This window comes from Coturnix japonica, chromosome 5, assembly GCF_054131305.1.
Source record: "Coturnix japonica strain WE chromosome 5, WE-NBRP24, whole genome shotgun sequence".
NCBI classification, from domain to species: Eukaryota; Metazoa; Chordata; class Aves; order Galliformes; family Phasianidae; genus Coturnix; species Coturnix japonica.
In genome coordinates this window covers 24552498-24578641 of record NC_140667.1, presented here as the reverse complement: position 1 = coordinate 24578641, position 26144 = coordinate 24552498, and the positions used below count along the sequence as shown (strand labels likewise).

Genomic DNA, 26144 nt, shown 5'->3' with positions numbered 1-26144 from the left:
GAGTTCAAGTTTGAGAGAAGTCATGGTGTGAATGTAAGACATTCTATTTTCAGTCACTTACATACAACCCGCATGAGACTATTACTATTACTATTACTATTACTGATAACACTTGATATTGAAAACTGTATTGATAATCTGCTGATAACATAAAGACTAAGATATGAAGTGGTAAGTCAGAGTGCAACTTGCCAATACAGTAAACTGTGTATCTGACAGGCAAAGAATGAAGATAGAAAGGGTGAAAATGCCTTTTCTGAAATGAAATATGCCAAGGAGAGATTTGATGTGACATTGGATAATCAGCTAAGAAGAATTTTTTTGACCAAAATGACTGATCAGATTATATCACAGATAAGTAAGGAGATCTCAGGAGAGAGCAGAATGGCCATCCGGTATCACATGAGATTAGTGCACACTGATGTTTGCCTTTGAGCAAAAACCTTGAAAAATTGAGAGGGCTGTAAGAAGATCCCAAGATATTGCTTCTTATAATCAGCTTTGGTGAAACTGTGTTTTGTCATATTGCTCCTCTTCTTGGTTACTACCACAGTGTATCTGAGCAGAATATAGAGAGTGATGAGGTGAGCAAGGCACACGGACCAACTGATGAGCAAAGAATAAGGAGTTTAACAGCAGGCAGCAGGAGACCACAGTGACGTTTTCAAGGTGAAAGGTTAACAGCTTAAAGTTATAAATACTCATGAAGGAGGATGAATATTTATTGAACAGAAAGTGGAAGGTTTAGGAGTAATTGAAAAACACAAGTATAGGTAGTAGACGTGTAGTCTTCTCATTGTCTAGACTGGCTTTCTGACAGTCAGATCTATTAGTCTCTACATTAACTTGTTTCCTAAGAGAAGTAGTGAGAAATATTGAGTTGCTATTTTGATACTGCAAGGGACAAAATGCAACAAAATGCTCTAAATGAAGTTCCTGTTTTGTCGGGAAGATGGCATGGCTGAACTGGAGTTGGCTTCCCATCATGAGTTCCAGAAGAATTTTCTGTGGTTTTCTTTCATTCTGCAAAGTAGTATCAGGATTCAGGAAAAATTTCAGCCCAGCAGGTGTCTGAATGCGTTTTCTGTAAGATACTTAAAGAAATGGAATTACTTTCTGAGTGCTGCAGGCTTCTGGTTTTCTGGTGTTCTATTACGGAAAAAGCAATGGCTTTGTGCTATGCTGTTAAGAGATCCCATATTTTTGTGGTGACAGTTGAGTATTGTTACATTTACTGTTTCCTCCTGATTGTTTTATGTTCCTTAATTCCAGGGTTAACCTATAATCACAAATTCCCTCTCCATCTTTTACTTCCTATCACTTAAATCATTTTGCTGATGAAGACAGAGAAATCAGCTAGTTATACAAAAGTCCTTATTGTTTGTTTAATGTTGACATTCATGCCATACAAGAATTTCAGACAAGCATGTATGAGAGGATACGATCGGAAGCACCTCTGAAACTCTTAATTTCACAGAAAAGTGAAGTAAAGTTTCTATTAGTGTCTGTATCTGATAGATCTTCAGTATAGTGAGGCTGGATGGGCACAGAAGTAATTGAAACGTAAATAGCCTAGAATATTACAAAACTGCTTTCAAGATCTCATTTATGCATGTATTCATCACTGAGCCCTCTTCTTCCTAGAAGCCAGAAATCTTTTGCTATGAGAAAATAAATGGATGGGTACATATTTCTGTGAGCAGCTTCCCTGTGAGAGGAGTGGAAGGGCAGGCACTGATCCCTGCTCTCGAGTAATAGCAATAAGACCTGGGAGAACAGCATGGAGCTGCATCAGGGAGAGCTGGGTAATGGGACTGGAAAAGACTTCTCACCAGAGGATGGTGAGGTGCTGACATAGGCTCCCTGGGGCAATGATCATGGCACTGAGCTGCTAGAGTTCAAGGAGTGTTTGGACATCACTCTCGGACATAAAATTTGAATTTGGTTGATCCTGTGTAGAGTCAGAAATCAGACTAGATGGTCTTCGTGTGTCTCTTCCAGCTTAGGATATTCTGTCCTTCTACTGATTTGCTGTTGCTTGATAGCTGTTCTAATTTCCTTTCCTCAGTAGCATGAGAAGACTGACAAGCAGCTGTCTTTAGTACTATAATAAGAGATGTAATTCTCATAATATGAAACATTTTGTAGGATTTTACCGTGGGATGCATGTTGTCATACATACTAAAATGAAAATAGTTGTAGCAGTTTGAAATCAGATCAGATATTGCTGGGGGAAAGAAAGACAACCCAACAACCCTAAAAGCAGTGATAAGTTAATGAAAATTTAACGTATTTTTCCAGATACCACTGTGTGTTTTCATAAAACCACCGTACCACTTAATCCTGTTTTGAATAGCTTAGCTGTTGTAGGAATAAGAATGCACAAATACATAGGTATCAATGCCATAACATGATCAAATGTCACAATTATCAGTGAAGGGTTTTTTTTATTTATATGACAAAGGGATTTGTGAGATAGTGCAATGGAAGTAAATAAATAAGAACTGTATTGAAGAGGCTACATGTTACTAGATATCAGATTCAGGGAAGTTACCTGATTCCTTTGCAAGTCCCAGCCTTCATACAAGGAACTAAGGAAGAATTTTTTTCTGGATGTATGACTAATGCAAAGGTTTTGTTAATGTTAGTTAATGTGTTTCCAGAATAAAAGTTGTAGTTGCTGGCAGGCAGGGCAGCCATTGGCCTGCTGTTCAGCTGTACAGTTGTTACAACGCAAGCACTATTGGAACACAGTGTCTGTTTAGGAGTTTTATACTGATAAAAATAAGGATAGATAAAGAATAGCAAAGAACATGATAGTAAATAAAATATTTTGTTGTAGAAGTGGCAGACTATTTTGAAGCATTATCAGGACAGTATTACTTCTGTACACTATAATGAGGGTGGATTGATACTGTGAGGTTCTGTTAAATCTCTGTTCATGTTTAACAATATGGGAATATAGTTTTGTGTAGAAACATCAAATTCTCCTGTTGTTTTTGTTTTGTTATAGTTGTCTCCTGTTCTGGATCACATGAAGTAAACTCTCCTACACCAAGTCCACCTGAGAAGTTCTCCCTGATAAGAAATAGGATGGTGTCATTTCTTCAGCCTTCTGAACCAGGTACCATGAGTCCCTTTCTTTAAATTCACCTTATTTCTACTTCAAAATCTAGGTGCAAGTGAGATGCTGTGCCACTAAGTTCCTGGCTGGAAGTAGCACAATGACTCAGAAAGACCAGTGTAACCTTAAGGGAATTCTTCATATCATTATTAAAATAAAATAAAAAAATTCTCCATCAACACAGTGAAAATACACCAGATTTAGTTTAGGGAGTTTTTTAAACAAAAACTATTCAGTGGAACTATAGCAGCCATAAAATAAAGTAGCTTTCTTTATACCAAATGAAGGTTTTTTTCCAATTGGAGTTTTCAGTTTTCTAGGAATTTTTAAAGAACAGTGAGCTGAAAAAAATGCTTGTGAGATAGATAGAATGTATTTGGTCTTACTGCGTTGCCAGGGTAAATGTCACGTTTCATAAGCCCTCAAGAGAAAGGAGCCAGTTGTCATCGGTGGTATGTAAATGTGAGGATTGAAGGGATGCCTTTCCACTTAGTGAAATAATCACGTAATCACTTAGGTTGGAAGAGACCTCTTCAGATCACCTAGTCCAATCCACTTGCTCAGGGGGAAGGGTCACTGAAAGCAAGTTGCCCATGACCCCATAACTAAAATGTGCAGCACATTTCCAGTGTTTTACTACTCTCAAGTGTTTTCTTATGTTCAGATTGAATTTCCTGTTGTTTTTTTTTACTTTGAGCCAATTGCCTTTTTTTTTTCTGCACTGGGCAATAGTGACAGTTGTCTGGCTTCCTCTTCGTTCACTCACATTAGGTGTTTATATACATTGACAAAAAGCTCCCATGAGCCTTCTCCATGTTGAACAGTTCCACTCAGTCCCTCTCCACATATGGTCCAGTCCCTCAGCAATATTTGTGGGCCTGTGTTGGACTCATTACAACAAGTCTTTATCTTTCTTGATACAGTGGAGGTGAGAGATCACAGCCTATTCCAAACTTCAGTGACATAACATTCATATTTCTCTCAGTCCTGCATGCTCGGTGGTGTGTGTAAGCATAGTTACAGTTAAATGTAAAGATTAGACAAACTTGCCTACTTTATCTGCTGTACTCAGAAGGTGCTTTTTCTCCCATGTCAGCTTTTATTACATTTTTTGTTTGTTTGTTTGTTTTTTCTAAAAGTTAAAGTATTACAAATCCTCTGGAGGCTCTTTATATTTTCTTCTGTCCCATTTGTGTTGCCTGTGCAGCAGACTATCATTGTTACATTCTTGACCTTAATTCTGTTCTTAATTCCTGCCTTCTCTTCTTCCAAGTAGGAGGACTACCACAGAGATAAAATTGTGTCATTTATGAGTACAAGGTCTGAATGCCCTCTGAATGATAGGATCCCAAATATGAATGTTCACTCTTGCAGTTTCTTATGGTCTGGGTGTTCTCAAGTTATTACTGTAATATTATTATTATTACTGAAAATAAATATTGTGCAAGTTAATATCAGCTTACTGTATCTATTCAGTTCCATTCTGTGTGGGAGAGCTTTGTACAGCTAACGTCTCTTCAGGGAGTTTGTATTAGATTGATGAGAGAACAGTGAATTACTTGTCTGGTTTATAATATGCTTATTATGAAAAATTCTGGCCAGGATGATCTAGTGTTCTTAGTGCTGCGAATGGACTCTGGAGTTGTTAGGAGGGCATTCTTGTCTGTCTTGCCGGAGAAAAGCAAAAATGCTGGGGGAAAATAAAGAAAAGAAAAAAAAAAAGAAAAAAATATATATAAAGCTTGCTTTGCTCAGCTATTCTGCTTAAGACCTTAGGGCTTCCTTTGTTCCTCTCTGTTAAAATGTTAAATCCTTACAGTTCCAGTATACCTGCTGCAGTAGGTATTATTCTCATTCAGAATGTTATCTACTTAGGTTGCTCCAAAATAGTGCCCCCAGTTTATTTCCATGGAAACTACAACATATACAAAGAGCACAGTAATGCTGTTTGATAGAGCAAATTCTTAGCTACAAAATGCTATTTTTCAACTTATTCAACACCACTAACTATGCTCTGTTGCCAGAGCTGGCACGCTGCACTTGTAACAGTCTGTACCAATGGAGCTGATGTACAGTTGCTGTTGCCACTGCTGAAGCACATTACCCACTGACTCACTGTGCTCACATCCATTGTTTGGCCTGCATAACGGTTCAGCAAGTATCAGTGAATGTCAGCGGGTGCGATTTTTTCTTTATGGGTTGACCACCCAATAATATAAATTCACTGTTGATACTGGTGGGAAGATGCTGATTTACATCTGCCAAGAATTTGCAGAGTTGTTTTTCTCTCAGGTATGTTCCTTCACCTGCTCTGGAAGAGATTCTTTGTTGTTATTGCACAGGACAGCTTTCTCTTTTCCTCTCCAGTCTTTCATTTCTTGAGAGATACCCCATACGCTGTAGATCTGCTCATTTATGTCCCTATATAGGCCTGCTACTTGAACTGGAGAAAGCCTCAATGAAAACTTTTGCTTCTCATGACAGAAATCTCTTGTATCACTGGCTCAAGCTGCTCATGGATGACGTCTACAGACAGTTTTGGAAAGCCAGACTGGGTATTATCTTCAGTCAGCATCCTGGTGTCTCAGGAGAGTCAGCAGCTGCTTCTGGAAAACAGCTCCTTCCAAGGAGGTGTTGAAGGTAGGCAGAGTTACAGTTTCCCCCCAGTGGACTTTTGCTTTACCCCAGCTCTGGTAATAGCTGTGGGCAGCAGCAGGAGTTGACAGACCTCAGTCACGTATCTTTAAAACTACTGCCATATGCTGGTTCTGGTGTGCAACTATTAGGTACATTATCACTGCCTAAGATAATCTGTCACTGAGAGCCTTATAATTTATATCATCCTCTATATGTACTGCCTGCTTTGTGTATGCATGTACCCTGTATCTAGCCAGCTCATTTATATACTCCTTTTGTTTTTCCATGTTTTAGCATTAGCTGCTTCTGCTTACACATGGATTTTTGTTACAAAACTCAATCCTTTACAAGCCAGGTCTGGCTCCTCATGTCTGCTGGCTGATGAGAAATCTTTGGCTTTTGTTTTGCTGGACATATTCACTCTGCTTTGTTTAGTTTCTTCTCATTCCTTCTGTTGCTTCTTTGCGTATTTCCCTCCTTTACTTTATTCTTCTTTCTTTTCTTTCTGTTATTTGTACTTTGTGCATAGTCCTCTGCTTTCTTTATGAGATCTTTCTCCAAACTCTTTATCTATTCTCGTATTATTATAGCTCTTCCATCCACAACGTGTCCTTTTTTTTTTTTTTCTTTCTTTCTTTTTTTTTTTTTTTTTCTTCTCACAGGAGACATTTTCCTTCTGAACACGAGTCGGTGGCCAGATAGATGCAAGTTCAGCCTGCACAGCCCAATCCTGCCTGGGAGCATGGACTCTTGTTTGCTGGAACTAGCCGTATATTCACAGGATGCTGTTCCTCTCCTACAGAGGTTCACAGTTGAAATCAGATATGTGGACACAAACAGAAATATAATAATTTCTCTGAAAGTTGGCCCAGAAGAGGATGCTGGGTAAGACGATCAATTTGCAGCTCTTTAGACTTTAAATTGCAGGGTAGGGTGGAGTCCCTCTGGGCCACTGTTTTCCAGTGTCTTCTCTCTCCTTGAGGTTATTGCTTCTGTCAGAGCAGAAAATAAAAGTAGAACTGTCGGGACTGAGTTGTGCAGCTTCCTGATAGGATGTCTGTAATAGACACAGCTTATGTTTGCCCCCTTTGCAGAGAACACGTCTAATTAGGAGTCATTCTTTCTCCCTCCAATTCAGGAGAGTCAAGAGTGGCTGACTCCCTCAGTGATTCTAGGAGTACAGAATTTAAAATGCACTCAATTCAAAGGCTGTGTTGATGAAATGTCTGATATCTCTAAGTATTCAAGGGGTCCTTTTATAGTCCGATTTTGAGATACGGCTAGTCCTTTTGTAATTTCTTCTTTCTGTCTGCTAAGTTCAGGAGCATCCTATTTTGTTTTATCTGTAGAGCTCAGACAGTGGAAAAGCAAAGGCAGGAGGTGCAAAGAGATGAAGGGAAAAAAGAAACAAAGACAAAAACAAAAAAAAAAAAAAAAAAGGAATTGCAGCAACCCTGGATCTTGTCCTGCATTTTCTACTCTTTGATCTTTCTCACATTTATTTTTTCATTCCTGCATGAAGTAGAATGCAGTGAGGAGAAGAAATGGGTAAAGGGAATGAATCACAACAGGAAAAGAAGGAGAAAGGTCCGCATGTCATCTGATTTTGCCATTTTCCATGTCTGTGCTTTTTCTTTCACTGCACTCTGCCTTGTAAGAACCTGGGTCAGGCACACAACAGAGTTTTTTATTTCCATCACCTGACTGACTCCCACGGAGAACTTAAGCAATAGATCCCAGTGCTTGTTTTCTTTGAATTCTTTGGCACTTCTCAGGCTGCCATGGAGATCTTCAGCCAAGACTTTTGGTCAGCCAAAGACAGCAGAGTTTGACCAAGAAAACTTACTTTACTTCAGATCCATCTCTCACTCCTACTTTTAGCTGTTGCTCACTTCCTTTCTGGCTACTCCTTCCTCTTATTTTTGCCAGTTTCACTAGGAATCTGTAACATTTTGTGGGATAAATTTCTAACCTCCTTTTCCATCTTCTTTAAGTACTTGACAAGTTTCTACTTGCCTAAGCAACTGCAGCCACAGTTCCCCAGAATTAACTCGTAAAATACCCTTTGAGATACCTACCTGCCCAGATCAGACTTTGATCACACAGTGCAGCATTTCTTAAATGAACCATAGTCATTGTTTAAGAGCTTATTTGAGCACTACAAAACAATTTTATATAAAATTATTGTCTGAAAGTGATGTTATTTACATACCTTGAAATGGAATTAGCGTCACTGAAAATTGGTATGACTGTTGGTATTACTTACTGAAATGAAACACTGGTAAGCACTGAGGCTTTAGTTTTAAGAATTTAAAGGTGGCAAGTGATTGACTTCTCTTCTAAATCAAAATAGAAAGGAGGAGAAGCAAGAAATACAAAATAGTTAGGAACTATTTTAAGTCAAATATCCTAAATTTACCCCATTACTATGGAGCAAGTCTTTAAAATCTCTGCACAGTTCCAGAAAAATTTGTGTGTGCAGGCAGAACAAAATATATATCTACAGTATTTTCGCTGCTTCTTATTAGGCAGATACACTGAAATAAGCAGTCTTTTGGTAATTAAGTTTTAAACAGTATTGGTTGCTAAGAACAGAGACCATCTTGACACATTCCCACTTACCAGAGGGAGTAGAAGTTATACACACGTTCATGTGCTACCCAATCACAGCTGCACAATTTGTAGAATAAAAGGAAGATAGTGAGAAAGTGACCTAGAGATAAATGCCTGTGTGTAATACATATTTTAATCTCCAGTTGCTACTGAGAGATTATCTTGAAGTCAGAGTGAAACAAGAAATAGAAAGAAGGGTAGGTATCACTTTTTCAGGTAAATTGTCCAGAAAATCCTGCTTCGGTTGTCTCTGTCATCCTTTAATTCCAAAATCAAGCTGTGCTTCATCATGAATTCCAGCAATTCTAAATCACTTCTGTGAACTGCCCTCTTTCTGGTCCTGGCAGTCATCTGCTGATTGCTGTTTCTTCCTTCAAGGTCCATCAGCTACACAGTTCTCTGAAGCTTAGAGGTATGTCACTCATAAGAAAAAGCTGTCCCAACCACCTCACTGTTAGGTTTTATCTGTAGTATTGAAGCTGCCACCCATTTTTTTGCAAATGCACTGTAGCAAAAGAGAAAAGAAACAAACTTTCAGGCGCTGAGTTCTCAGATAAATAGGGCAAACTCATATTTTTTGTTGTTATTTTATGACACACCTAGAATAAATGAGTATTCTGAGCTTCTCAGTTAGGGGAAGAGCTGCTATGGGAGTGAGGTGTTTGAAATTCTAACATTAAGAGCCTGCATTTTTGCTTGCAGGTCCAAGATTTCTTCATCTGGCCCTTGGCTCAAAGTTGACTTTGCTTTCTTGTGGTTGCAGTCCTGCTGCTTGTTCAGATCACTGATAGTGTCTTTCTGACGACTTTGCTTACCACACCTTTTTCCTCATTATCATATAGAGCAAAAAACGAATCATGCCTGAAAATTCTGTGAAAAGTCCTATGTTGTTCTGTTTTGAATGATTTCATTTGCTTATGTTTGCTGTTAACCGCAATTGTTTCAGTGTTGTGAGACAAAATTCTCAGTGACAGAACTTGTGACAATCTTTTCCCTTTCTGTGGTAGAGTGTGCTCAGTAAGCTGGGCTTATTGTTTTCTGTTTTCTTTCTAAAACATGAAGCACTGGCCATGGTACTCTTGGTAGTCCAAGAAAGAATGAGTTCAAGGCCACGTGCACAAATGGTCATCAGTTAGCCAGCCTTGCAAAAGAATTATTGCTTATTTTTCCCTATCTTTACTGTGTTTTTCCTTTTCTTTTTCTTTCCTTTTGTGGAGCAGAGTTGCTAAAATGCCCTACCGTCTTCTGAGGCACCTATAGAAACTTACCATCTTTGAGAATCTTGTTCACCCAGTCTGGGTTTTATTGTCAACAGAAGTTCTTTAACTTCTGCTCTGGTATGTAGAGGTATTGCCATATAGATGATCTTAATGTCTGGAAACACCTAAAGTCATTTGGAATTAATAGATTAGGTGTCCAACTCCATAAGCCTTTGAAAGGGAATTGTCTGGTAAGTGTCCTTAGAAAATGCCTAATACATACTGACAGCAATGAGCACAGCTATTTAAATTAAAAAATAAAGCTATGAAAGGAGAGACTGCACTGCTGTTATGTAAGACTGATTTTGAACACTTACCTAGGAGTATGGTTTACTGCCTCTCATGCTTCTGTTGAAATTGCACCCAAAAATATTCTGGGCCAAGAAAGAAAGTAGCTTGTTAGTAAGGGCAGGAGCTGCAGGTGTATGTTCTGTTCTGTCATCTATTTCTTCTTGCATCCAATGACTAGCTTCCTATATGAGGAAATGTAAAGCTTCTGATTTGTATGTTCACTGAGGCTTCTGATTTGTATGTTTACTTGAGGCAGCTAGCATAATTTTCTGCGGTAACGCCTGTAGTGTCCCCCAGTTCAGAAAAGGTTTTAGCTTTCATGTTAGGGCTTTTTTTTTTTTTTTAATTTATCACTCTTAATGATGAAATTGTTCTTAATAATAAAACAGTCTTTCTTAAAATGCACGGTCTCTTGCTTGTGTTGGAGATGGAAAGGCATGACATAGCAAAGATTGGTAAGGAAAGGAAAAAGGTTTTGTTTGGCCAAGGCTGGTGAAAATCAAAAACGGAATTTAGAGGTTAGCAGGACAAGTCTTGAATTCTAGTGCTGGAAGCATCAGATTGCTTGCAACTCCAAACTTTATATCTATGCAAATTTCTTAAAATGATGTCAGATTCTGACAGCCCTTCTATACGTACAGAGCAGTTTTAACATCTGTATTTGGAATAAGAATATTACCTCATTAGTTGAGATCTGGCTTGACATAAAATCGATAGTAAAGATATTGCCAAGCTTGGCTTATCTGAAAGCCTGCTATAATGATCCATCTTCTTAGTTGCTCAACAATGGGCTTTGTTCCTGATTCCATTAAGAAAATTAAGTTGGTTCTGATATCCCTTGCTTGGATGCTGGGACCAAGCAAATATTTATAGTATTAGAAACCTTGTTGCTTTTGTATGTTGAGGTGGAGGGTTTGTCTGAGTTTGAATGCCTTGATGATGGTGAGACTCTGTATGTCTAAGTATTCTGGGTGATGGAAAGTTGCTTCCTGTTGTTGCTGTCTCTGGATGCTTGTAAGCTTTTCCAGTGGTGTTATGTAAATGGACTAAAATTCAGTGTTAGGGATCTTTCATTGCAGAACTGGAATGTTTTATGGAGTCTTAGGGCTCTGACTCAAAATTGCTGCCAGTTCACACAAACAGTGGTCTAAGATGCTAGTCTTCCTCTTCTATCAGAGGCCACTGTTCTCCCAGCTGAGATGGCAGAGAAGATGGTGTGTCTTTCTCAGATGTGATGTTCACAAATTGGTTTATTGACTTGGGCAGTGGTTGTACTTCATTTTGAAACACTGGGCTGTAAACCGCAAGATTCAGAGTGTGTGGCTTGTAAACCATATACAGTTAAGCTGCAGAAGTGAAACAAGTCATTGTTTTCAGCTGTGGGCAGTAATCTCTTTAGTTGCTAAAATAAATGTAACACCAGCTGTGAATCATGGGCTGGCTGCTGTGGGTTCCTCTGCTAAGGATTTTAACAGTGGTGATGATTGGGGGCTGTATTGTAGCTTGGTGGAGGTAGTGGAACTCAGTAGTTAGATGGTCTTGTGTTCTTAATACGTAAATGGAAAATATGTAGGGACTGTCCTTATCTGCAATGGCTTGCTGAACCAATTAGTTTAAGGCCCACTGATTATTTTCTTTTGAGGCCAAGTGGATACAATGGAATGATGAACAAAACTTTGTCATGTAGCAGAAGTGATACAGTTCTGGGTCAGAGATGAATGCTCTTGGATGTTGTCTCGCAGCTTGGCTGAGGGAATACATCTGCATATCTTAGTACTGGATATACCTGAAGCTGCACTTTAATGCAAAATGAAAAACTAAACAACAGCAAGCAAAAGCGGAGAAGATTAAAAACAATTAAAATAACTTTGACTTATTTTCAAGTTGCCAGTTAGGTAGTGTGTAATTTTCACATTGTGTCCAGTACGCATGTGTTTGTCATCTAAGAGTTGCCTTCGAAACAGTTTCTGATGCAGGCTGGGGGCAGGTGATCACTCCATGGCAGCTGAAGAATTTCCTGCATGAACAAGAAATAGGAACAGAGCCTTATCAACACATCTTGACACTGTGGTGAGGCCTCCTTCCAGCTACTAGTGCTTTCTTCCCCCACTGGCTTAGAGTCACTCACTGAGGGTGCCAGCAACAACATCAGCGAGTGGGTGGATTACAGATAAATGTATCTCTCTGGTACTTTTTTTAAGAGTAGCAGGAATTCCTCTGTACCTATCCTTTCTATAACCTCTTTAGATAACTGTAACATGTAGTTTTAAATGTACTTTCTCGTTTTCTCATCATGAGGTGGAAGGGCAGAGGGGTTTTTTAATTTGTTTTTAAAAAGATTGTTAGGAATTTTGCAGGATTTTATTATGTTTTTTATCTACACCTGGGTACCCTGACTCCAGGTAGACTGATTTGAGTGAGGTACTTTGAAAATTCCCATCGGTTGTCACAGTTTAGCTTTCAGTGCCCAGCAACTATCCTTAAAATTAGAGCACATGCCATCATCCATCTTTCTCTGAACTGCCACAAGGGCTCTACAGCTGAGATAACTTTGATGTTTTGGAGTTACACTGTTTATGTGTGGGGACACGTAAGTTACAACAATAAGAGCTGAAGCAAGGATAACTGAATATGTACTTTTAGGTAGAATGTCATTTGTTTTAAATGAATGCCTGCTGTGTTGTACTATATATTCATTAATTCCTTCCCCATGTAAATACCATCACTTCTATTTAGTGCAGTACAGAATCTGTGCTAGATATTCTGTGGACTCCAGCATGCTCTTTGTATATCTGATGGCTCCTTGTTGTATTCTAGGGTGAAATGGAAATCCATGATGGCTCGGATTGGCCGAATGGAAAGACCTTTTAAAATCACCTTGCTGTACTCAAACTGTGGAGCACAAGAGTCTGGACTACTGGCAGTGGGCTCCTTGCAGCTCAGAAGCTGCTTTCATGGTATGTTCTAATATAGTCAGGTTTGGAATAATCAAATGCTGTCATAAAAGAGAGCAGCATCCTCACAAAAACTGGTGAATGTAAATAAAGATTTGGTCAGATAGGATATGGAAGAAAGGACATAAAAGGTCAGAAAGGAGGCTGAGTGTCCTCTATGATTTTTGGCAGTGCTTACCTTTCAGGGGTCATATTTGAATGTATGCTGTGTGCACACGTTCTCAGAAAGCAGAGTTGGAGCACAAAATTTCAGTACTGTTCTCTACTTTTCATTGCATTTGCTTTGCACTGATGCTCATACAAATGTATGAAAAAGTAACAGAGCTCATGCTGGATCCAGCAACAGGATGGAAAGAAGTCTCTGTCTAGGTTATTTTAGCATTTAGTGTTTTTCTTTCTCAAATAGTAGCAGAAGGCTGCCCTGTGTCACCAAAGCCTTTTCCATGCAGGGGCTCTATCCTGCAAATTTGTGAAGAAAAACAACTTCGTGGTGTCTATTTTTTACTGCCAGGCTGAGAACTTGTGTCCAAAATGAAAATGATTTGAATGTAATTTATCCAAAGTACTGAGTGCCCAGCTCAGAGATGATCAGTTTTACCTAGCATTTTCAGTCCTGTTGCCAGTGTCATGCAAGTGATCCTCAGTACATGTGCAGAACCCTGCTAATGTCATTCAGGCTTCTGGGAAGCGTATGAGTCTGCTGGTGCAGGCAGCCTGTAAGTTGGAGACATAATCAACTTCACTTCCTGGTTTTCATCCATTAATATAATGCTATTGCTTCTGTTTTGCAGGCACTGTAGAATTAGCTTTGAATAGAAATGTAAGATCTAAAAAGTTTCAAATGTAAGAATCCTGATTTCACAGAACTGTTTTGTCATATATCATGAGACTGTTTTTAATCATACTAGCGATTTAATTTTATTGCGGTCAATTTTTTTGTTTAACAAATAATATACTTTTAATGCAATATTTTTTACACGTAGTCATGATTTCAGAAAATATCACACTTTAAAATCGTATGCAGCCTGTTGCTGAGTACTTGTGTGGTTAGTTCAGTATTCCTGGAGTGTAGCTGGGTTGGCTAGTTGGGGTGTGTGAGTGAGCCAGCCTGCAGAGGAAACATCTTTCTTCGTGGTCTAGGTGCCACAAAGATGGCATAACAATATGTCAACAGCACAAGTTAAGCCTGATTCTCAACTGGACATAAGAATGTGTCCATCAGGCCCGGACATAAGTGCATATTGCTGTCTCCAGCAGCAGTGTCGTGCAGCATGCTGCTGCTGTGTGACAGATACGTGATCACATGTGCAGAACCAAAGAACTCAACATGGTAGAAAACTGTAGGATCCTCAATAAAAACAAACTAAAAATCTGATTGCCTGAAGATAACGCAAAACACAGCAGAAGATACTGTGTGCAGGAAGGGGAAAGGAGCAATGAATTTGGTCTGTGTGAGGGCTGTGACAATCTTGGAATCTCATGCTGGATAAAAGCCTGCATGACGAAGAGGACAGCTAAGTATCATTTATCACCCAGACGACGCTTTCTGATGTCATATGTGTGAAGGCTGATGCACATGCAGGGATATATAAATTCTGTTGATTCATCTCTGAACTTCTTTCTCTCTCTCTCTCTTTTTTTTTTTTCTTTCCACCCCCTTTAGATAAAGAAAATCCAGATCTTTCTATGTATAACAAAGGCTCTTCCTCCCTCTGCCTTCACGGGGGCTGTGTTAGCCACTTACAAATTTGTGAATTCATCAGTGATTGCCCTACCAAAGAAGTGGAAGGAGTAAGATGTGGTGAGTCCCATTAGAATAATCAGTTTAGAATAAAGTACAGGTTAAATTGATTCTGTTTCTAGATTAATTCATTATTAAGCCTCCCATAATAATTTAGCCTATTTTTATTATTTTATTATCAGGATTCTTCTTGAAAATTCACTCCATATAGGATAAAATTGATTTATTATTATTTTTAATACTGCAATAACACATTCAGTGACCTGTGTTTCATAGTCAGTACTGCTTCAGAGGAAAGCAAAATCTTATTTATGCATCTATGGTTGGTGGGTGAGAAGTTTCCTATGGACTCAATGTCTGAACCTCCCTTCAGTGGAAAATGCTGCTCGCTGTTTTTGTGCCAACTATCAACGTGATCGGTCACAAATCTGTCCCTCCAAGACGTACGAGTTCTCCTCTTTCCTAACAAAGAAAGACTCTAAACAAATACACACAGTGCTGAGAAACATTATTTATTTGTGTTTTTTTTTCTTTTTGCAGTTATGGTGACAGAGATCTAGAGTAATCTGTTCACTGCCTTTCACAGAAATCCTTAGGATGTCTGCAATTTCGTACAATGTATGGAGTGATTTATCACTCTAGACTTTAGGAGCTGCTGTTTTCAGTGTCTGCAAAGTGTCTAACAGTTCAAATGGCAAAATGTGTTGACTTTTTTAATAACTGTGGAAATAAACAAATGAGACCTATGAATATTCTGACATTGAAAGACAGTATAAGTGGGGTAGTTTCAAGAACTACAGTAAATCTTTACTTTTTCTGCTGTTTGCCTTCTTCCATAATCAGGTTTCTTCTATTTTCCTGCATTTTCTTATGGTCCTTTGCAGGTACTCTCCCAGAGGGTTCACACTGCTCTTTTGAAGAGGGTCCATGTGGCTGGACACTGAATGAAACTGCAGCGTCTCCTTGGACTATCAGGGGCTTCCATGAAATGATTCACAATGGCTCATTTGTAGGATCTGCCTTGCAAGCCACTGGAGGTAGGTTCTTCAATGTTATTTCTTTGTCTGTGAGTGCATATTTTATGTGTGCATGTATGTGTGTGTCAGCATGCATGTGAAGAAGCCTTGAATTTCGGGATGTGGGTTTTTTTTAATTACTTTAAAATGTTTGGCATTCTTCTTTCCAAAACAAATTTAGCATCAGTATTATCTAGAATAATTTTAAATGTAGCAAAAACTAACTGTTGATCACAAAACAAAACTTGATATGAAGTGTTCTGTGGGAAATTCTACTTGAAACTCTAGGAGTCCAGGATGTCTTCACCTTTAAAGAGAAATATATGAGTTCTTTCCTTTCTCTATATACCTCTGCCCTCCTTGCTCTTATGAGATAGGCAATTGCAGAGAACTTCAGCAGCATCACAAAGTTAAAATTGCCCTACAGAACTAAGCATACTGTAAAACACAAATCTTTTGGAGACTCTTGTCAGACTCTGACAGTGGGTTATAAAGAGAGTCATATCTAAGTCCATCCCAAGATGTGGTGATAATAAATGTTTTGTGCTGTACAATACCACAGGAAAAAAAAAGAAAATAATGAAAGGTCAGATAATTCTCAGAACTGTCTGCTTTTTAAATAAGGAGGGAAGCCAAATATTGGTGTGATCATGTTTGAAGTCAGAAGCTGAGTTTTGATTCACAGTTCCCTATCAAAGTAGAGAGTGCTCATGTGAAGTCCTGTTTGTCTCTTGAGAGCTCATACAAACTCTTACTAGGAACAAAGACTACAAATAAGCGCTTCTAGCACTGTATTTGTCTTAGCAATTGTTGATGTGCATGGTGTAAGTATTTGGGCTGATCAAAGAACTCAGAGCAAACTGCTGTGAACTGCTGTATGAAAATGTACTTGAGTGGCTTCTGGGGTCTGTACACTCTACTTGTGTTGCAGGGAAAGATTTAGGATATTGACTTCAGTGCTGCTGAAATCTACTAGGGTGTTCACTGTAATTCAGTAATAAATGTACTCTCAAGCCATGTTTCTACCATGTCCTCCTACTTACACTGTGCTTCAGAACAATGATATTTAACAAAAAAAAAAAAAAGATCTTTTTTCTAATTAACTTTTCTGTTCACAGGACACTTCCTCTATCTGCGAGCAGATAGCAATCACACAAGTGGTATGGCCAAGGCTGTCAGTGCCAGCTTGCCAGCTAGCATTGCCACTGAAGATTACCAGGTATCTCCCTCTGCCTAAGCACATTTGTGGAGCTAAGTCCCAGTCTGTGCACTCATTTTGCAATGTGCCCATTTTCTCTGTGCGGTGTATGAAACACTACAAAGCGCTTTACAGTACTATAAGTGTACTGCCTAGCTAGCAGATGGCTGAACACCAGAAAGGAGAGACAAGGGTCATTCCCAGTAAATAAGAGCAGGAGTGATGAATCAGCTCTTGGATACAGAAAAACTCCCCAGCTTGGGTGCATAGACCATTCCTCTGAAGAGTACCCAGCACCTGAATTGTATTGGGTAGTATTAGACTGCAGGAGAGAGTTGGCTGTCTGAGTATGCATGCTGCAGAGACTTTTCTTCTTAAATTCTGCATTATGCTGTTATGAATTAACAAACTTGGCAGCTTCACTGACAACAGGAGCATGAAATCTGTGGGGCGTTAGACCTTCAAGGAATAGGTGAGGATAATAGGCTGTCCTTTTTCTTCAGAACATGGCGTGGATAAAATCACATATCCTGCCTTGAGCCTAGATACCTACTAAATGTATGGGGAGCTTCAAGATGCTGAACCAAAAAATATTTAAATAATATTGCACCCATATCACTTAGGAAAATTAAGTTGCAAGCTTGAGCTGAAGTCCAGCTCTGCCAGGGGAAAACAGAAAGCTTTGAAGCCTTCTAATTAGAGCTGGCAAAAGAAATACAGTGCAGGTGCCAAAAATATATCTTCACTGTTTATTTATAAATTCAGGTCAAGTTTGCTGAATAGTTCCAACAAAATAAAATGTGCCCGAAGCTAGGTTTGCAAAACCAGGAGAAGTAACTGTTGGGCATCATACAGGAGATCCAGACCCAGACTCTCCTTCACTGACACAGATTTGAATATCCATTTCAAAAACAAGGAACTTCCTGTTGTTGCATATATTTGTGCATGTATTCCATCTCCTGCTTGAGCACCCTGTAATACAAAGAGCAGCTGAGCGCTCCAGGCATCAGTAGAAATGGCAGTTTTCTCTTGATCTGTGGCAAACTGTCAGTGATACCCACAGGGAGAGGAAGGAGTCCTGCTTCAAAATATTTGATCTGGTGATCAGATTGCTTACCTGCCACATCAGTGCTATGATTCAGGTGGTATCTGTGACTTGGAGCAAGTATATAGACTGGAGATTCTGGCTGTGGAGGCAGCCTGTTTGTTCATTTCCTGGTATTAGTGGCAGAGCAGTCCTCTCCTTGTAGCAGTTTTGGGCTATATAGTGCCTTTGTATGGATTGAGCCACAGCAGCGCAATTAATATAAGCGATTACAATAAGAAACCTTAGAAGATTTAAACTCTTTCAAACCTTTTGACAATAATCTTTTGGCTGATGAGAACTCTGGGAAATAACGTATTTAGCACCTCTTTTCTGCAGTATTCCAACTCTAGTAGAAACATTTAATGATAAAGTTTATCTTGAGTTTAAGCTTTTGTTCCTTTGCTTTATTACTTGTTGCTCCTGAAGGAGGTAACAATCACCCAGATGATATCTGAGGCCACTGATATAGTTGTTAGTATCTGAGAACATGAGTGTCAGTCAAGGTCTCCAACAAGAAAATTTTGTGCTAGGAAAAACGATGAATCACACGAAAGCACTGGGGCTATTAGTGATGTGTGTGATTAAAGTTTGACCCACAGTCTCATATCCTGAAGGAGGAGGTAGTAAGTACTATCTCCTATTTACCAGAGGATACCATTCTTTTATTGCTCTCGCTCTGTTACAGATCCAATTCTCAGTGCATGTTTTTGGCAACTACAATGGTACCATCTCCTTCTCTGTCAGGGAAGAGAGAAATGGAGTTCCAATTACCTTGCCAATATGGGAAAGAGCAGGAAGCTGGAGCGACCATTGGTTTCTCATCACTTTACCAATGCCAGTGCTTCAGAACAGGTAAGAACACTATCAGTAGCACCCAGAGATATCCCTATGGATTTTGTAAATTATTAGTGTCTTCACTGAGAAGTATCACATTCATTTCTGCCTTCTTCCAGGCCCATTTCTACTGACAAAATTAGAGGAGTATAGCAATTCTGCTTGCTGAGGTAGTCTTCTGTCTTCCTCCTCCATTCTGTGTCAGTCAGTTTCAAGCTATGAAATGGTGTTGACAGCAAGTTATTCTGCACAATACAAATCATTTTTAAATTGCTCCAATCTGTTTCTTGCATTTTCCTCAAGAAGGCCTGTCTCACATCACACTTTAAACAAAAAGAAAATCAATCTCAAAATCTATGTAATATAAATGTAAGAAGATCTACTACTGTCAGCAATAAGTATTGTCTTAAAACTTCATGGGTTAGAAGGTTTAAGGCTATTGCTTTTAACTTCAGATATTCTCGGCATCTTTTTGTAAAAAGTTAAGGGCTTTGGGTTCGGAAGTGGTAGCAATTCAGATCCAAGCAGCAGCAAAACAGGAAAGGGGGAGGGAGAATGTTATCCCATCCTTTTTCCTACTTTAATTTCATGATAACCTTTGGTTACAGCATTATTGTGTGCTCCTTCAGAATATGATAGGTGTGCAAACTGGCAGTGTAGTATGTATTCTTGTCTGGCAGTCTGGAGCCCTGTGGATAAGCAAATGTTTAGACCTGTGTATTTAAACTACGACCAGTGAATTTGTCCAGAATAGCTCTTTCCCTTGGGCATTTTCATCCGCACCTAGCCAGAGCAGAGTCTTTTGGGCTTTTCAAAGTTGTTAAAGGGCTTCTGCTTCTAATAAATGGTCGCCTATTTTTTGTCTTCAAAGCTTCCCATTTTTGTGTCAGACCTCAGTTCTGAAGGGAAATTGATCTGAGAGGAAATGGATGTGGCAGAATGGAAAGGATACCAAATGGCTTTAGGGAGCACTAACCAGCACTCTCTGAGGAGGGGGTGGGGGGGAGAGAAAGGAAATTCCAGTACAGTTAAACTTGAGATAGCTGAGCACCCAGGCAAAACAAAAAGGTTGCTGATGTGTGCATGTTTCAAACGGAATGAGGGGAGTTCCCTTCTAGCTCAAACAATTCTGTGATTATTACAGGCTGTCCCTGCCCTGCTGTTCCCTACTGCTTCTAGTCATATCTCGTGCTATTTTATTTAGATGGCCCCAGGCCTATCGTCAAAGTTTATTCTCAGTTTTTCTACTCCATTATCTACTTGCTCCTTTCTTTAAATCTCAGGCCCAAACCCTGTATGTTTATGTCCAAGCTCTGGAAATCAGTTTAGCTAACTTTTCTCCTGTTTATCCAGATTCAGTAAAACAAGATGTGGGTACAAAAGAAGGGGAAATGTGCGGTTTTTAGCACTGTCTTCTATAAATGAACTCACTTGCTAGGAGAGGAAAAACTACACAGTTTGGTGATCAGCTGGCAGTTTCTCTCACTTGGTTCACATACAGAAGGAAAAAATGCTGCTATCAGAAGAAAATCAGGCAGACAGGAGACCAGACAGCAGAGAAATTGAGAGGGCTGTATTTTAGAGCCAATAAAATGAATTCAATGAGAAGGGACACTGGAAACCCCTCTAGCTAACAAGCACAGAGTTCAAAAGACAAATGCCTCCTCTTTTTCTGAAGTTGGAATGGAAGGCATACAGAGCCCAGCATTTGTGAGATGTCTGTTCTTATGTACTGGGAGATAAGAGTCATTCTCCAGGCACACACTTGTAGTCAGCTAGAACAGAAGTCTATCTTGTAGCACATCATGGCCCTTCTGTTCTGACTCTATGGACCAGATGCAATATCTTATCCTGACCAAGGGTATGCTGACATAAGTGCTTTCAGTATGGATTAGGCTGTGATGCTGTATCTTTGGCCGTGGATCCTAGAAGTTCCTAATCTTGGCCTCAGGTTTCTGTGAGTTTTGTCATCCATCAAATGCTCTGGAAAGTTGCTGCTTTGAACTGATGTGCAAGGTCTGAAAATGCAGAGGTGCTGCTAAATAGAAAGGCTTCTATAGGAAGGTGATTCAATGGTAAACTTGCCTGCTAGCCCCATAGCTAAGAGAGTGATCATCCAAGGAACATGTTATTTGAATTTGCTGTGCCAACACATTCCCAGAGGGCTCAGATCCTGTAGGTATGAAAGCTTTTATTTGAAGCATAAAGGACTGTTCTTGAGAATTAGAATCTTAAAGATTCTTACTCAACTTTGCAACATTATATTAACTGTGGATGTCAATTTGTGGGTTATGCAGGTGCCAGTCTGCCCGCAGAGGCTGTGGGTCTCCTCCTTAGTGATACCCAGAAACCTCCTGGGCACTGTGCTCAGAGTGTCTCTGCTTGACAGGGTTTGGGCCATACAGACACAGAGGCCCCTTCCAATCTCAACCATTTTGTGATAAGGATCAACATTCGGTTGGTGGACGGAATATGCACATATACCTTACTGCCAGTAGTTTGGGTCAAGAAGGTACTGATAGGCAGGTCAGCACTTCATCATAAATCATGATTAAGCGTTGTCAGTAACAGCAGTAGAGGTCTTCTCCATGTGTCTTTAATAAGCTGTAAATAGACTGGACATCAGGCATCTGTTCATTTCTGAAGTTCAATGAAAAACAATTTAGTCCTATCTATTAGAAGAAGGTCCTTCAGTTCATTTTCCTTCCTTCTTCTGAATTCAGAATGCAGCAATGCTCATGGGGCATGGCAGGCTTCCTAGATGAGTAGTTAACATCTGATCATAGTGGGAAAAGTGAGGTAGCGCAGAGTGCAAGCACTTTGATTATTTGTGGCTGAAATTTAAAATGGCCTGATATCAGCTGAAATAAATTTGTGTCACCTGGGGATAGAAAAAAAGATTAATTTTCCCTTTCCTTTTGCACGTGCCAAATTGCCACCACCACCAGTGGTGATTGATAAGGATGGTTGTGTGTGCATAAATATTTGTGAGGGAGAGCATCTGTGTGTGTTCAGATAGCAGGGGGAACAGGGTTCTCATCTTTGTTCCGCATGAAGTGTGACATTATATGAGTACTGGTTGGTCCTACTAACTGTTGGTGTGTGAATCAGATTTCTAGCAAGCTCTTATGGCTGTTCAGCAGCTTGTGCAAAGGTAAGATTCTAAATTATGATTATCACTGTTGGTTGGTAAGAGAACATTATATTTTTACTTGTTTTTTTGTTGTTGTTGTTGCTATTTTTTTTTCCCTTTGACTCTTTGTCCATCTTCTCAAAATCTTCTGTTTTTATGCAAAGGTTTCAACTGCAACTCCTTGCAAACTGGGGCTGGAATTCCCAAGCTGACATCGCTATCGACAATATTACTTTTGGAACAGAGTGCTTTGCTGATGGTGAGTCCTGCATGTTACAGAATCCCTTAAAGAATTTGGGTAGTGTAATCAGGATCCAGCTGACCAGGAACATACTTGCTGTGTTTCTCCCCTTCACCAAGGGTTCACATGAATCAGTTATGTTAGCTTTTACATCACAATGTCAATTTTGTCACATCTCCTGAAGATTGCAAATAGAGGAAATTTTGCAGCATGTCAGTTTAGTACTGCTCTTTCTTTTGCCCAATCTCTATCACATAGTTGAAAGCTGCCTGTGTGTCTTGGCAAGAAACTCTTGACTTATTCCTGAGCTTTAAGTGGAAGGATTACATCACATTGCTTTTTAGCAGTCCTCTCTGACCTGTGCACCCTGGCAATTGATAGCTGAAAGAAACTTGTTGAAAACAAAGGGAAAAACGACTGTATTTTAGGGGTTGAAAGGAGGAAAACAGAAGAATAAAATGTCTCTCTGGCAGTAAAGTTTAGGTTATTACAACAAGTTTGTTTTGCCCTGTAGGAGGTGCATCAGATGTCACTGGCAGGTACATACATACTTCTCTTGGCTTCATTACTGCTAACGCTACTGATGACAATGTACTCCATTGAAGATGAAGCCAGAGCTGATCTCCAAAACATGCTAGCAAAAGAGTTGAGTTTCTTCAAGTGGAAAAAGGATGCATACTTGGGAATATTAGAAACGACCATCTCTTAGTCTCTGCAGAAAAGACTGATATTTTCTGTTGTTTAAACAGGAAGAGAACATTAGGCACTTCAGTCATGGCTTCTGTTGCAAATTGAATGTTCTGTGCTACCCTTAAAAGTACCCACTCCAGTATGTCAGCACTTGAGTGTAGTGGCAGGTCCTTGCAGAGACTAGCTGTTAGCCTAATGCGAGAAGGCCTATGTTAAAACTGGTATGTATTAAGAACTTCCCACCATCTACTGCCCTTTTGTTCTCCCACCTTTGTCCAATTAGGTCTCACATTCTTTGCCTCTTAGTTACATGGGCACTGAGTAAACCCTTCAATAATATGTTGAGAATGCTTATATTCATTTGAAATTAAAAGGAAGAGGTGTTCTTTAGGACAAAGCCATTTCTTCCAGCTCCTTAACACCCCTGGCTCCCAAATACACTGTGTTGTGCTTACAAACGTTTTTGTTTTGAAATGTGAGTTAAGTTTTTAAGGAAACTGAAGACCTGGTTCTGAAGCACCTGGTACCAGGTGCTCTTTGTGCCAACTGCTGTGCACCCAACTTCTGGACTTTACTGCTCTCCTGAGAGCAAATGCAGACTCTAGATACCTGTGGGAATTTTGTTGGCTCTAGTAGAGATATATTTTTTGATAAATGGGTGGGGCATAAAAGACACTGCAAGAATGTTTTCAGGGCTTGTCTAGTAGACTCCACCCAGGTTTCTCCTCACTTTCAATTACTATAAATCTCACTGATGTTCAGGAGAAGCAGCCACTTACCCCATCAGAAAGTGTGACCCAGAGTTGCATGACTCATGCAGAAGACAGATATCACAAAGGAAATGTTTCTCGGAAGCCCTGTGCTTGCCATTGTTCCTTGAATCTTCTTTGCAAATTGACGTTTTCTCGCCTCTGAAAGTAACTCCCTTGCATTTATCTTCTCATGATTTTAATTCAGTTAGGTTGCAGAGAAGCCCAGCAGCTCTGCTGTGTTTTCAGTAATGAAATTATTTCTCCCAAGCAAGGAGAGGTTTCAGATGTCAGAGAGAGAGCCAATTAAGATCCAAACAGTGAATTATTTGCATGAGGGCAACAGGAAGGACATACAGCAGGAAGGAAAAATTCGCTGTTTGCTATGATGTAAATATTAATCTCTCCATCTATTTCAATCCTTTATTTCAATTTTCTTCAAAATCTAGTGCAGACCTTGAAAGCACTGCTTGTATGTGTGTAAGCTGGGAAACTAGATGGAATTTTCTGCATCTCTCAGCACTGAGAAGAAAGAATTAGTAACGTTTGGAAGGAGGGGGGTGAGGGGGGAGGTAGGGGAGAGGAGGGGAAGGGTAGTGAGGGCAGCTCAAGAGACATCAGTAAGGACAAAGAACAAGCAGCACATTCTTTGGGTGGCAGCTCCTGGGCAGGGACAGATGATTTCCCTGTGAGAAAGGCTAAGCAAAACCATCTTCTGGTTAATAAAATCACCTTGTGTTAAGGCAGTGTCACAGATCAGATGGCATGGGGATCTGATTAATTGTGGGAACTTTTAAGGGACAGCCATAAAGATACAAGTATTTTATCCTCTTAGTTAACTAGTGCTTCTGTAGAAAGAGATCAGAGTTTTGAGTGTCTAAATAGGAAGATGTGGGTTGGCATGATGGTTGTCTTCCTCAAGGCTTTCATGGCCACTGCTTTTACCATTAGCTTTTAGTGCTCTGAGGATGGTGTTGTTCCAGTTAAGAGAACAGGTTTGTGGTCCATCAAAGTGTGCTCTACTGTCCTGGCCAAGGGATTACTTTTCAATCTGTATATCATTTATACGTTCTAAAAATACTGGTTGTTAAATGACAAGACTGTCTGAAGAGAGCCTTTGTATGTCATATCTCTTGTTTTTTTCTTTGGAATCCCCAGGTTATCAAAGCTTGGCCTGCCAGTGTCAGTGCTTGAGGCCAGTGGTGTGGGGAGGTTCAAGCTGCTCAGCACAGCCCCGTTTGGTTGAGTTAGGAAGGTTCTGACTAGAAATGCAACTGTATCAGCCAAAGGGCTGGGAAATGAAGCCAAAGGGCTTTATTCTGGTTAATCCCTGACCCAAAATTACTAAATCCTTCTTCATCACAGTCCCAGAAACAGGGAAATAGGAACTGTTTACTGTAGCTCTGTCTCTGCAGAAGATTCCTTTTCCTTTTATGATTTCTGCTGTCCATCTTCAGTGTGAAAATCAACAGCATGAGTCCTGGAGCGATGTAGTTGTTCTTCATGTTTTTCTGATATAAGTACACCTAAACATGAATAATTCTTGTTCCCTTCTGTTCACTTGCAGCCAATGTTTTGGCTATCAGAAGAGCCAAAAAAGAAGCCAAAAAAGACTAGAGTAGCAGCCTCTGCATGCCAGGGCTACACCATATTTGTAATAATTGCTACCTTCCAAATTTGTTTCTTGTGGCACATAAAGAATCAGCTTCCTAAGACTTAATGGCTCATGTGGGCAGGCTGATGCTTAGCCTGTCGTGCAGCTCTCATACTGAAAACAGAGGAGACAGAAGCTTTCTTCTAGTGTGTGAAAGTTTGAGACTGTTTGGAGAAGGAGGAGAGATTGTTTGTTTGGAAACAGAGCATTGCCTTAGGATAGCCAGTTGGGATGCTGAAAAAAAGATAAAATAAAAAAATCCATGCAAACACACAGACCAAGTCTATATTTCAGGGATTGATTTACATTCCATCTATCTGGCAAACATAACCAGACTTCTTGTACATCTCTAACTATCTGAAACTGTTTTGACCTTTGGGATTCATAATTCACTGCAGGCCTAGGGAGACCAAGCATATTTTCTGGCTATGAGTTGCCTTTTTCATTTGTTTTTCCTTTTTGCCTTTGATCCAGATCATTTGTTTCGGGTTAATTTCATTTTTCACTTGCTTGACAACTCCATCCATTGAAGTTCTCTATCTCAGTATGAACAGAGTGTGTCAGTACAAAGCTTCCTTTTACTTCCATCCATCAATGAGCTTTCACACAGACCTGGAGGGAATATTCTCAGGAGTAAAAGCACAGCAAGGTCTCCATGCTTCAATTAGTTATTTGGCCTTTCTGACACAGCTAACAAGTGTGTTAATTATCACTATTTAGAGCAGTGGCTTTGCAGCAGAGATAATTGTCCAGCTGGAACTGAGTGAGTCTCTTTTGAATAGTGCATCAAACAGCTGTTAGATTCTCACAACTGGAACAAATGGAAATATTTGTAATGTTTTTCAACTAATGAAAAATGTTCAGTATTAAATTAACTGAGGGCTCATGAAGTGTCTCCTTTTTCTTACGGAGATTTTGTTACA

The 26144-nt window shown here is 39.6% G+C and overlaps 1 protein-coding gene across 1 annotated transcript in view; it reads left to right on the top strand.

The window, feature by feature from the left end:
• Nucleotides 1-26144, top strand: part of LTK (leukocyte receptor tyrosine kinase) — an 80061-nt gene that overhangs the window by 28271 nt on the left and 25646 nt on the right. Inside the window, exons 2-10 of the mRNA XM_015864253.3 lie at nt 3014-3124; nt 5609-5764; nt 6424-6646; nt 12742-12881; nt 14542-14679; nt 15504-15656; nt 16754-16854; nt 18606-18772; nt 22052-22146. Of these exons, the coding sequence (XP_015719739.2) occupies nt 3014-3124; nt 5609-5764; nt 6424-6646; nt 12742-12881; nt 14542-14679; nt 15504-15656; nt 16754-16854; nt 18606-18772; nt 22052-22146 (1284 nt within the window). The remainder of the gene's footprint in view (nt 1-3013; nt 3125-5608; nt 5765-6423; nt 6647-12741; nt 12882-14541; nt 14680-15503; nt 15657-16753; nt 16855-18605; nt 18773-22051; nt 22147-26144) is intronic.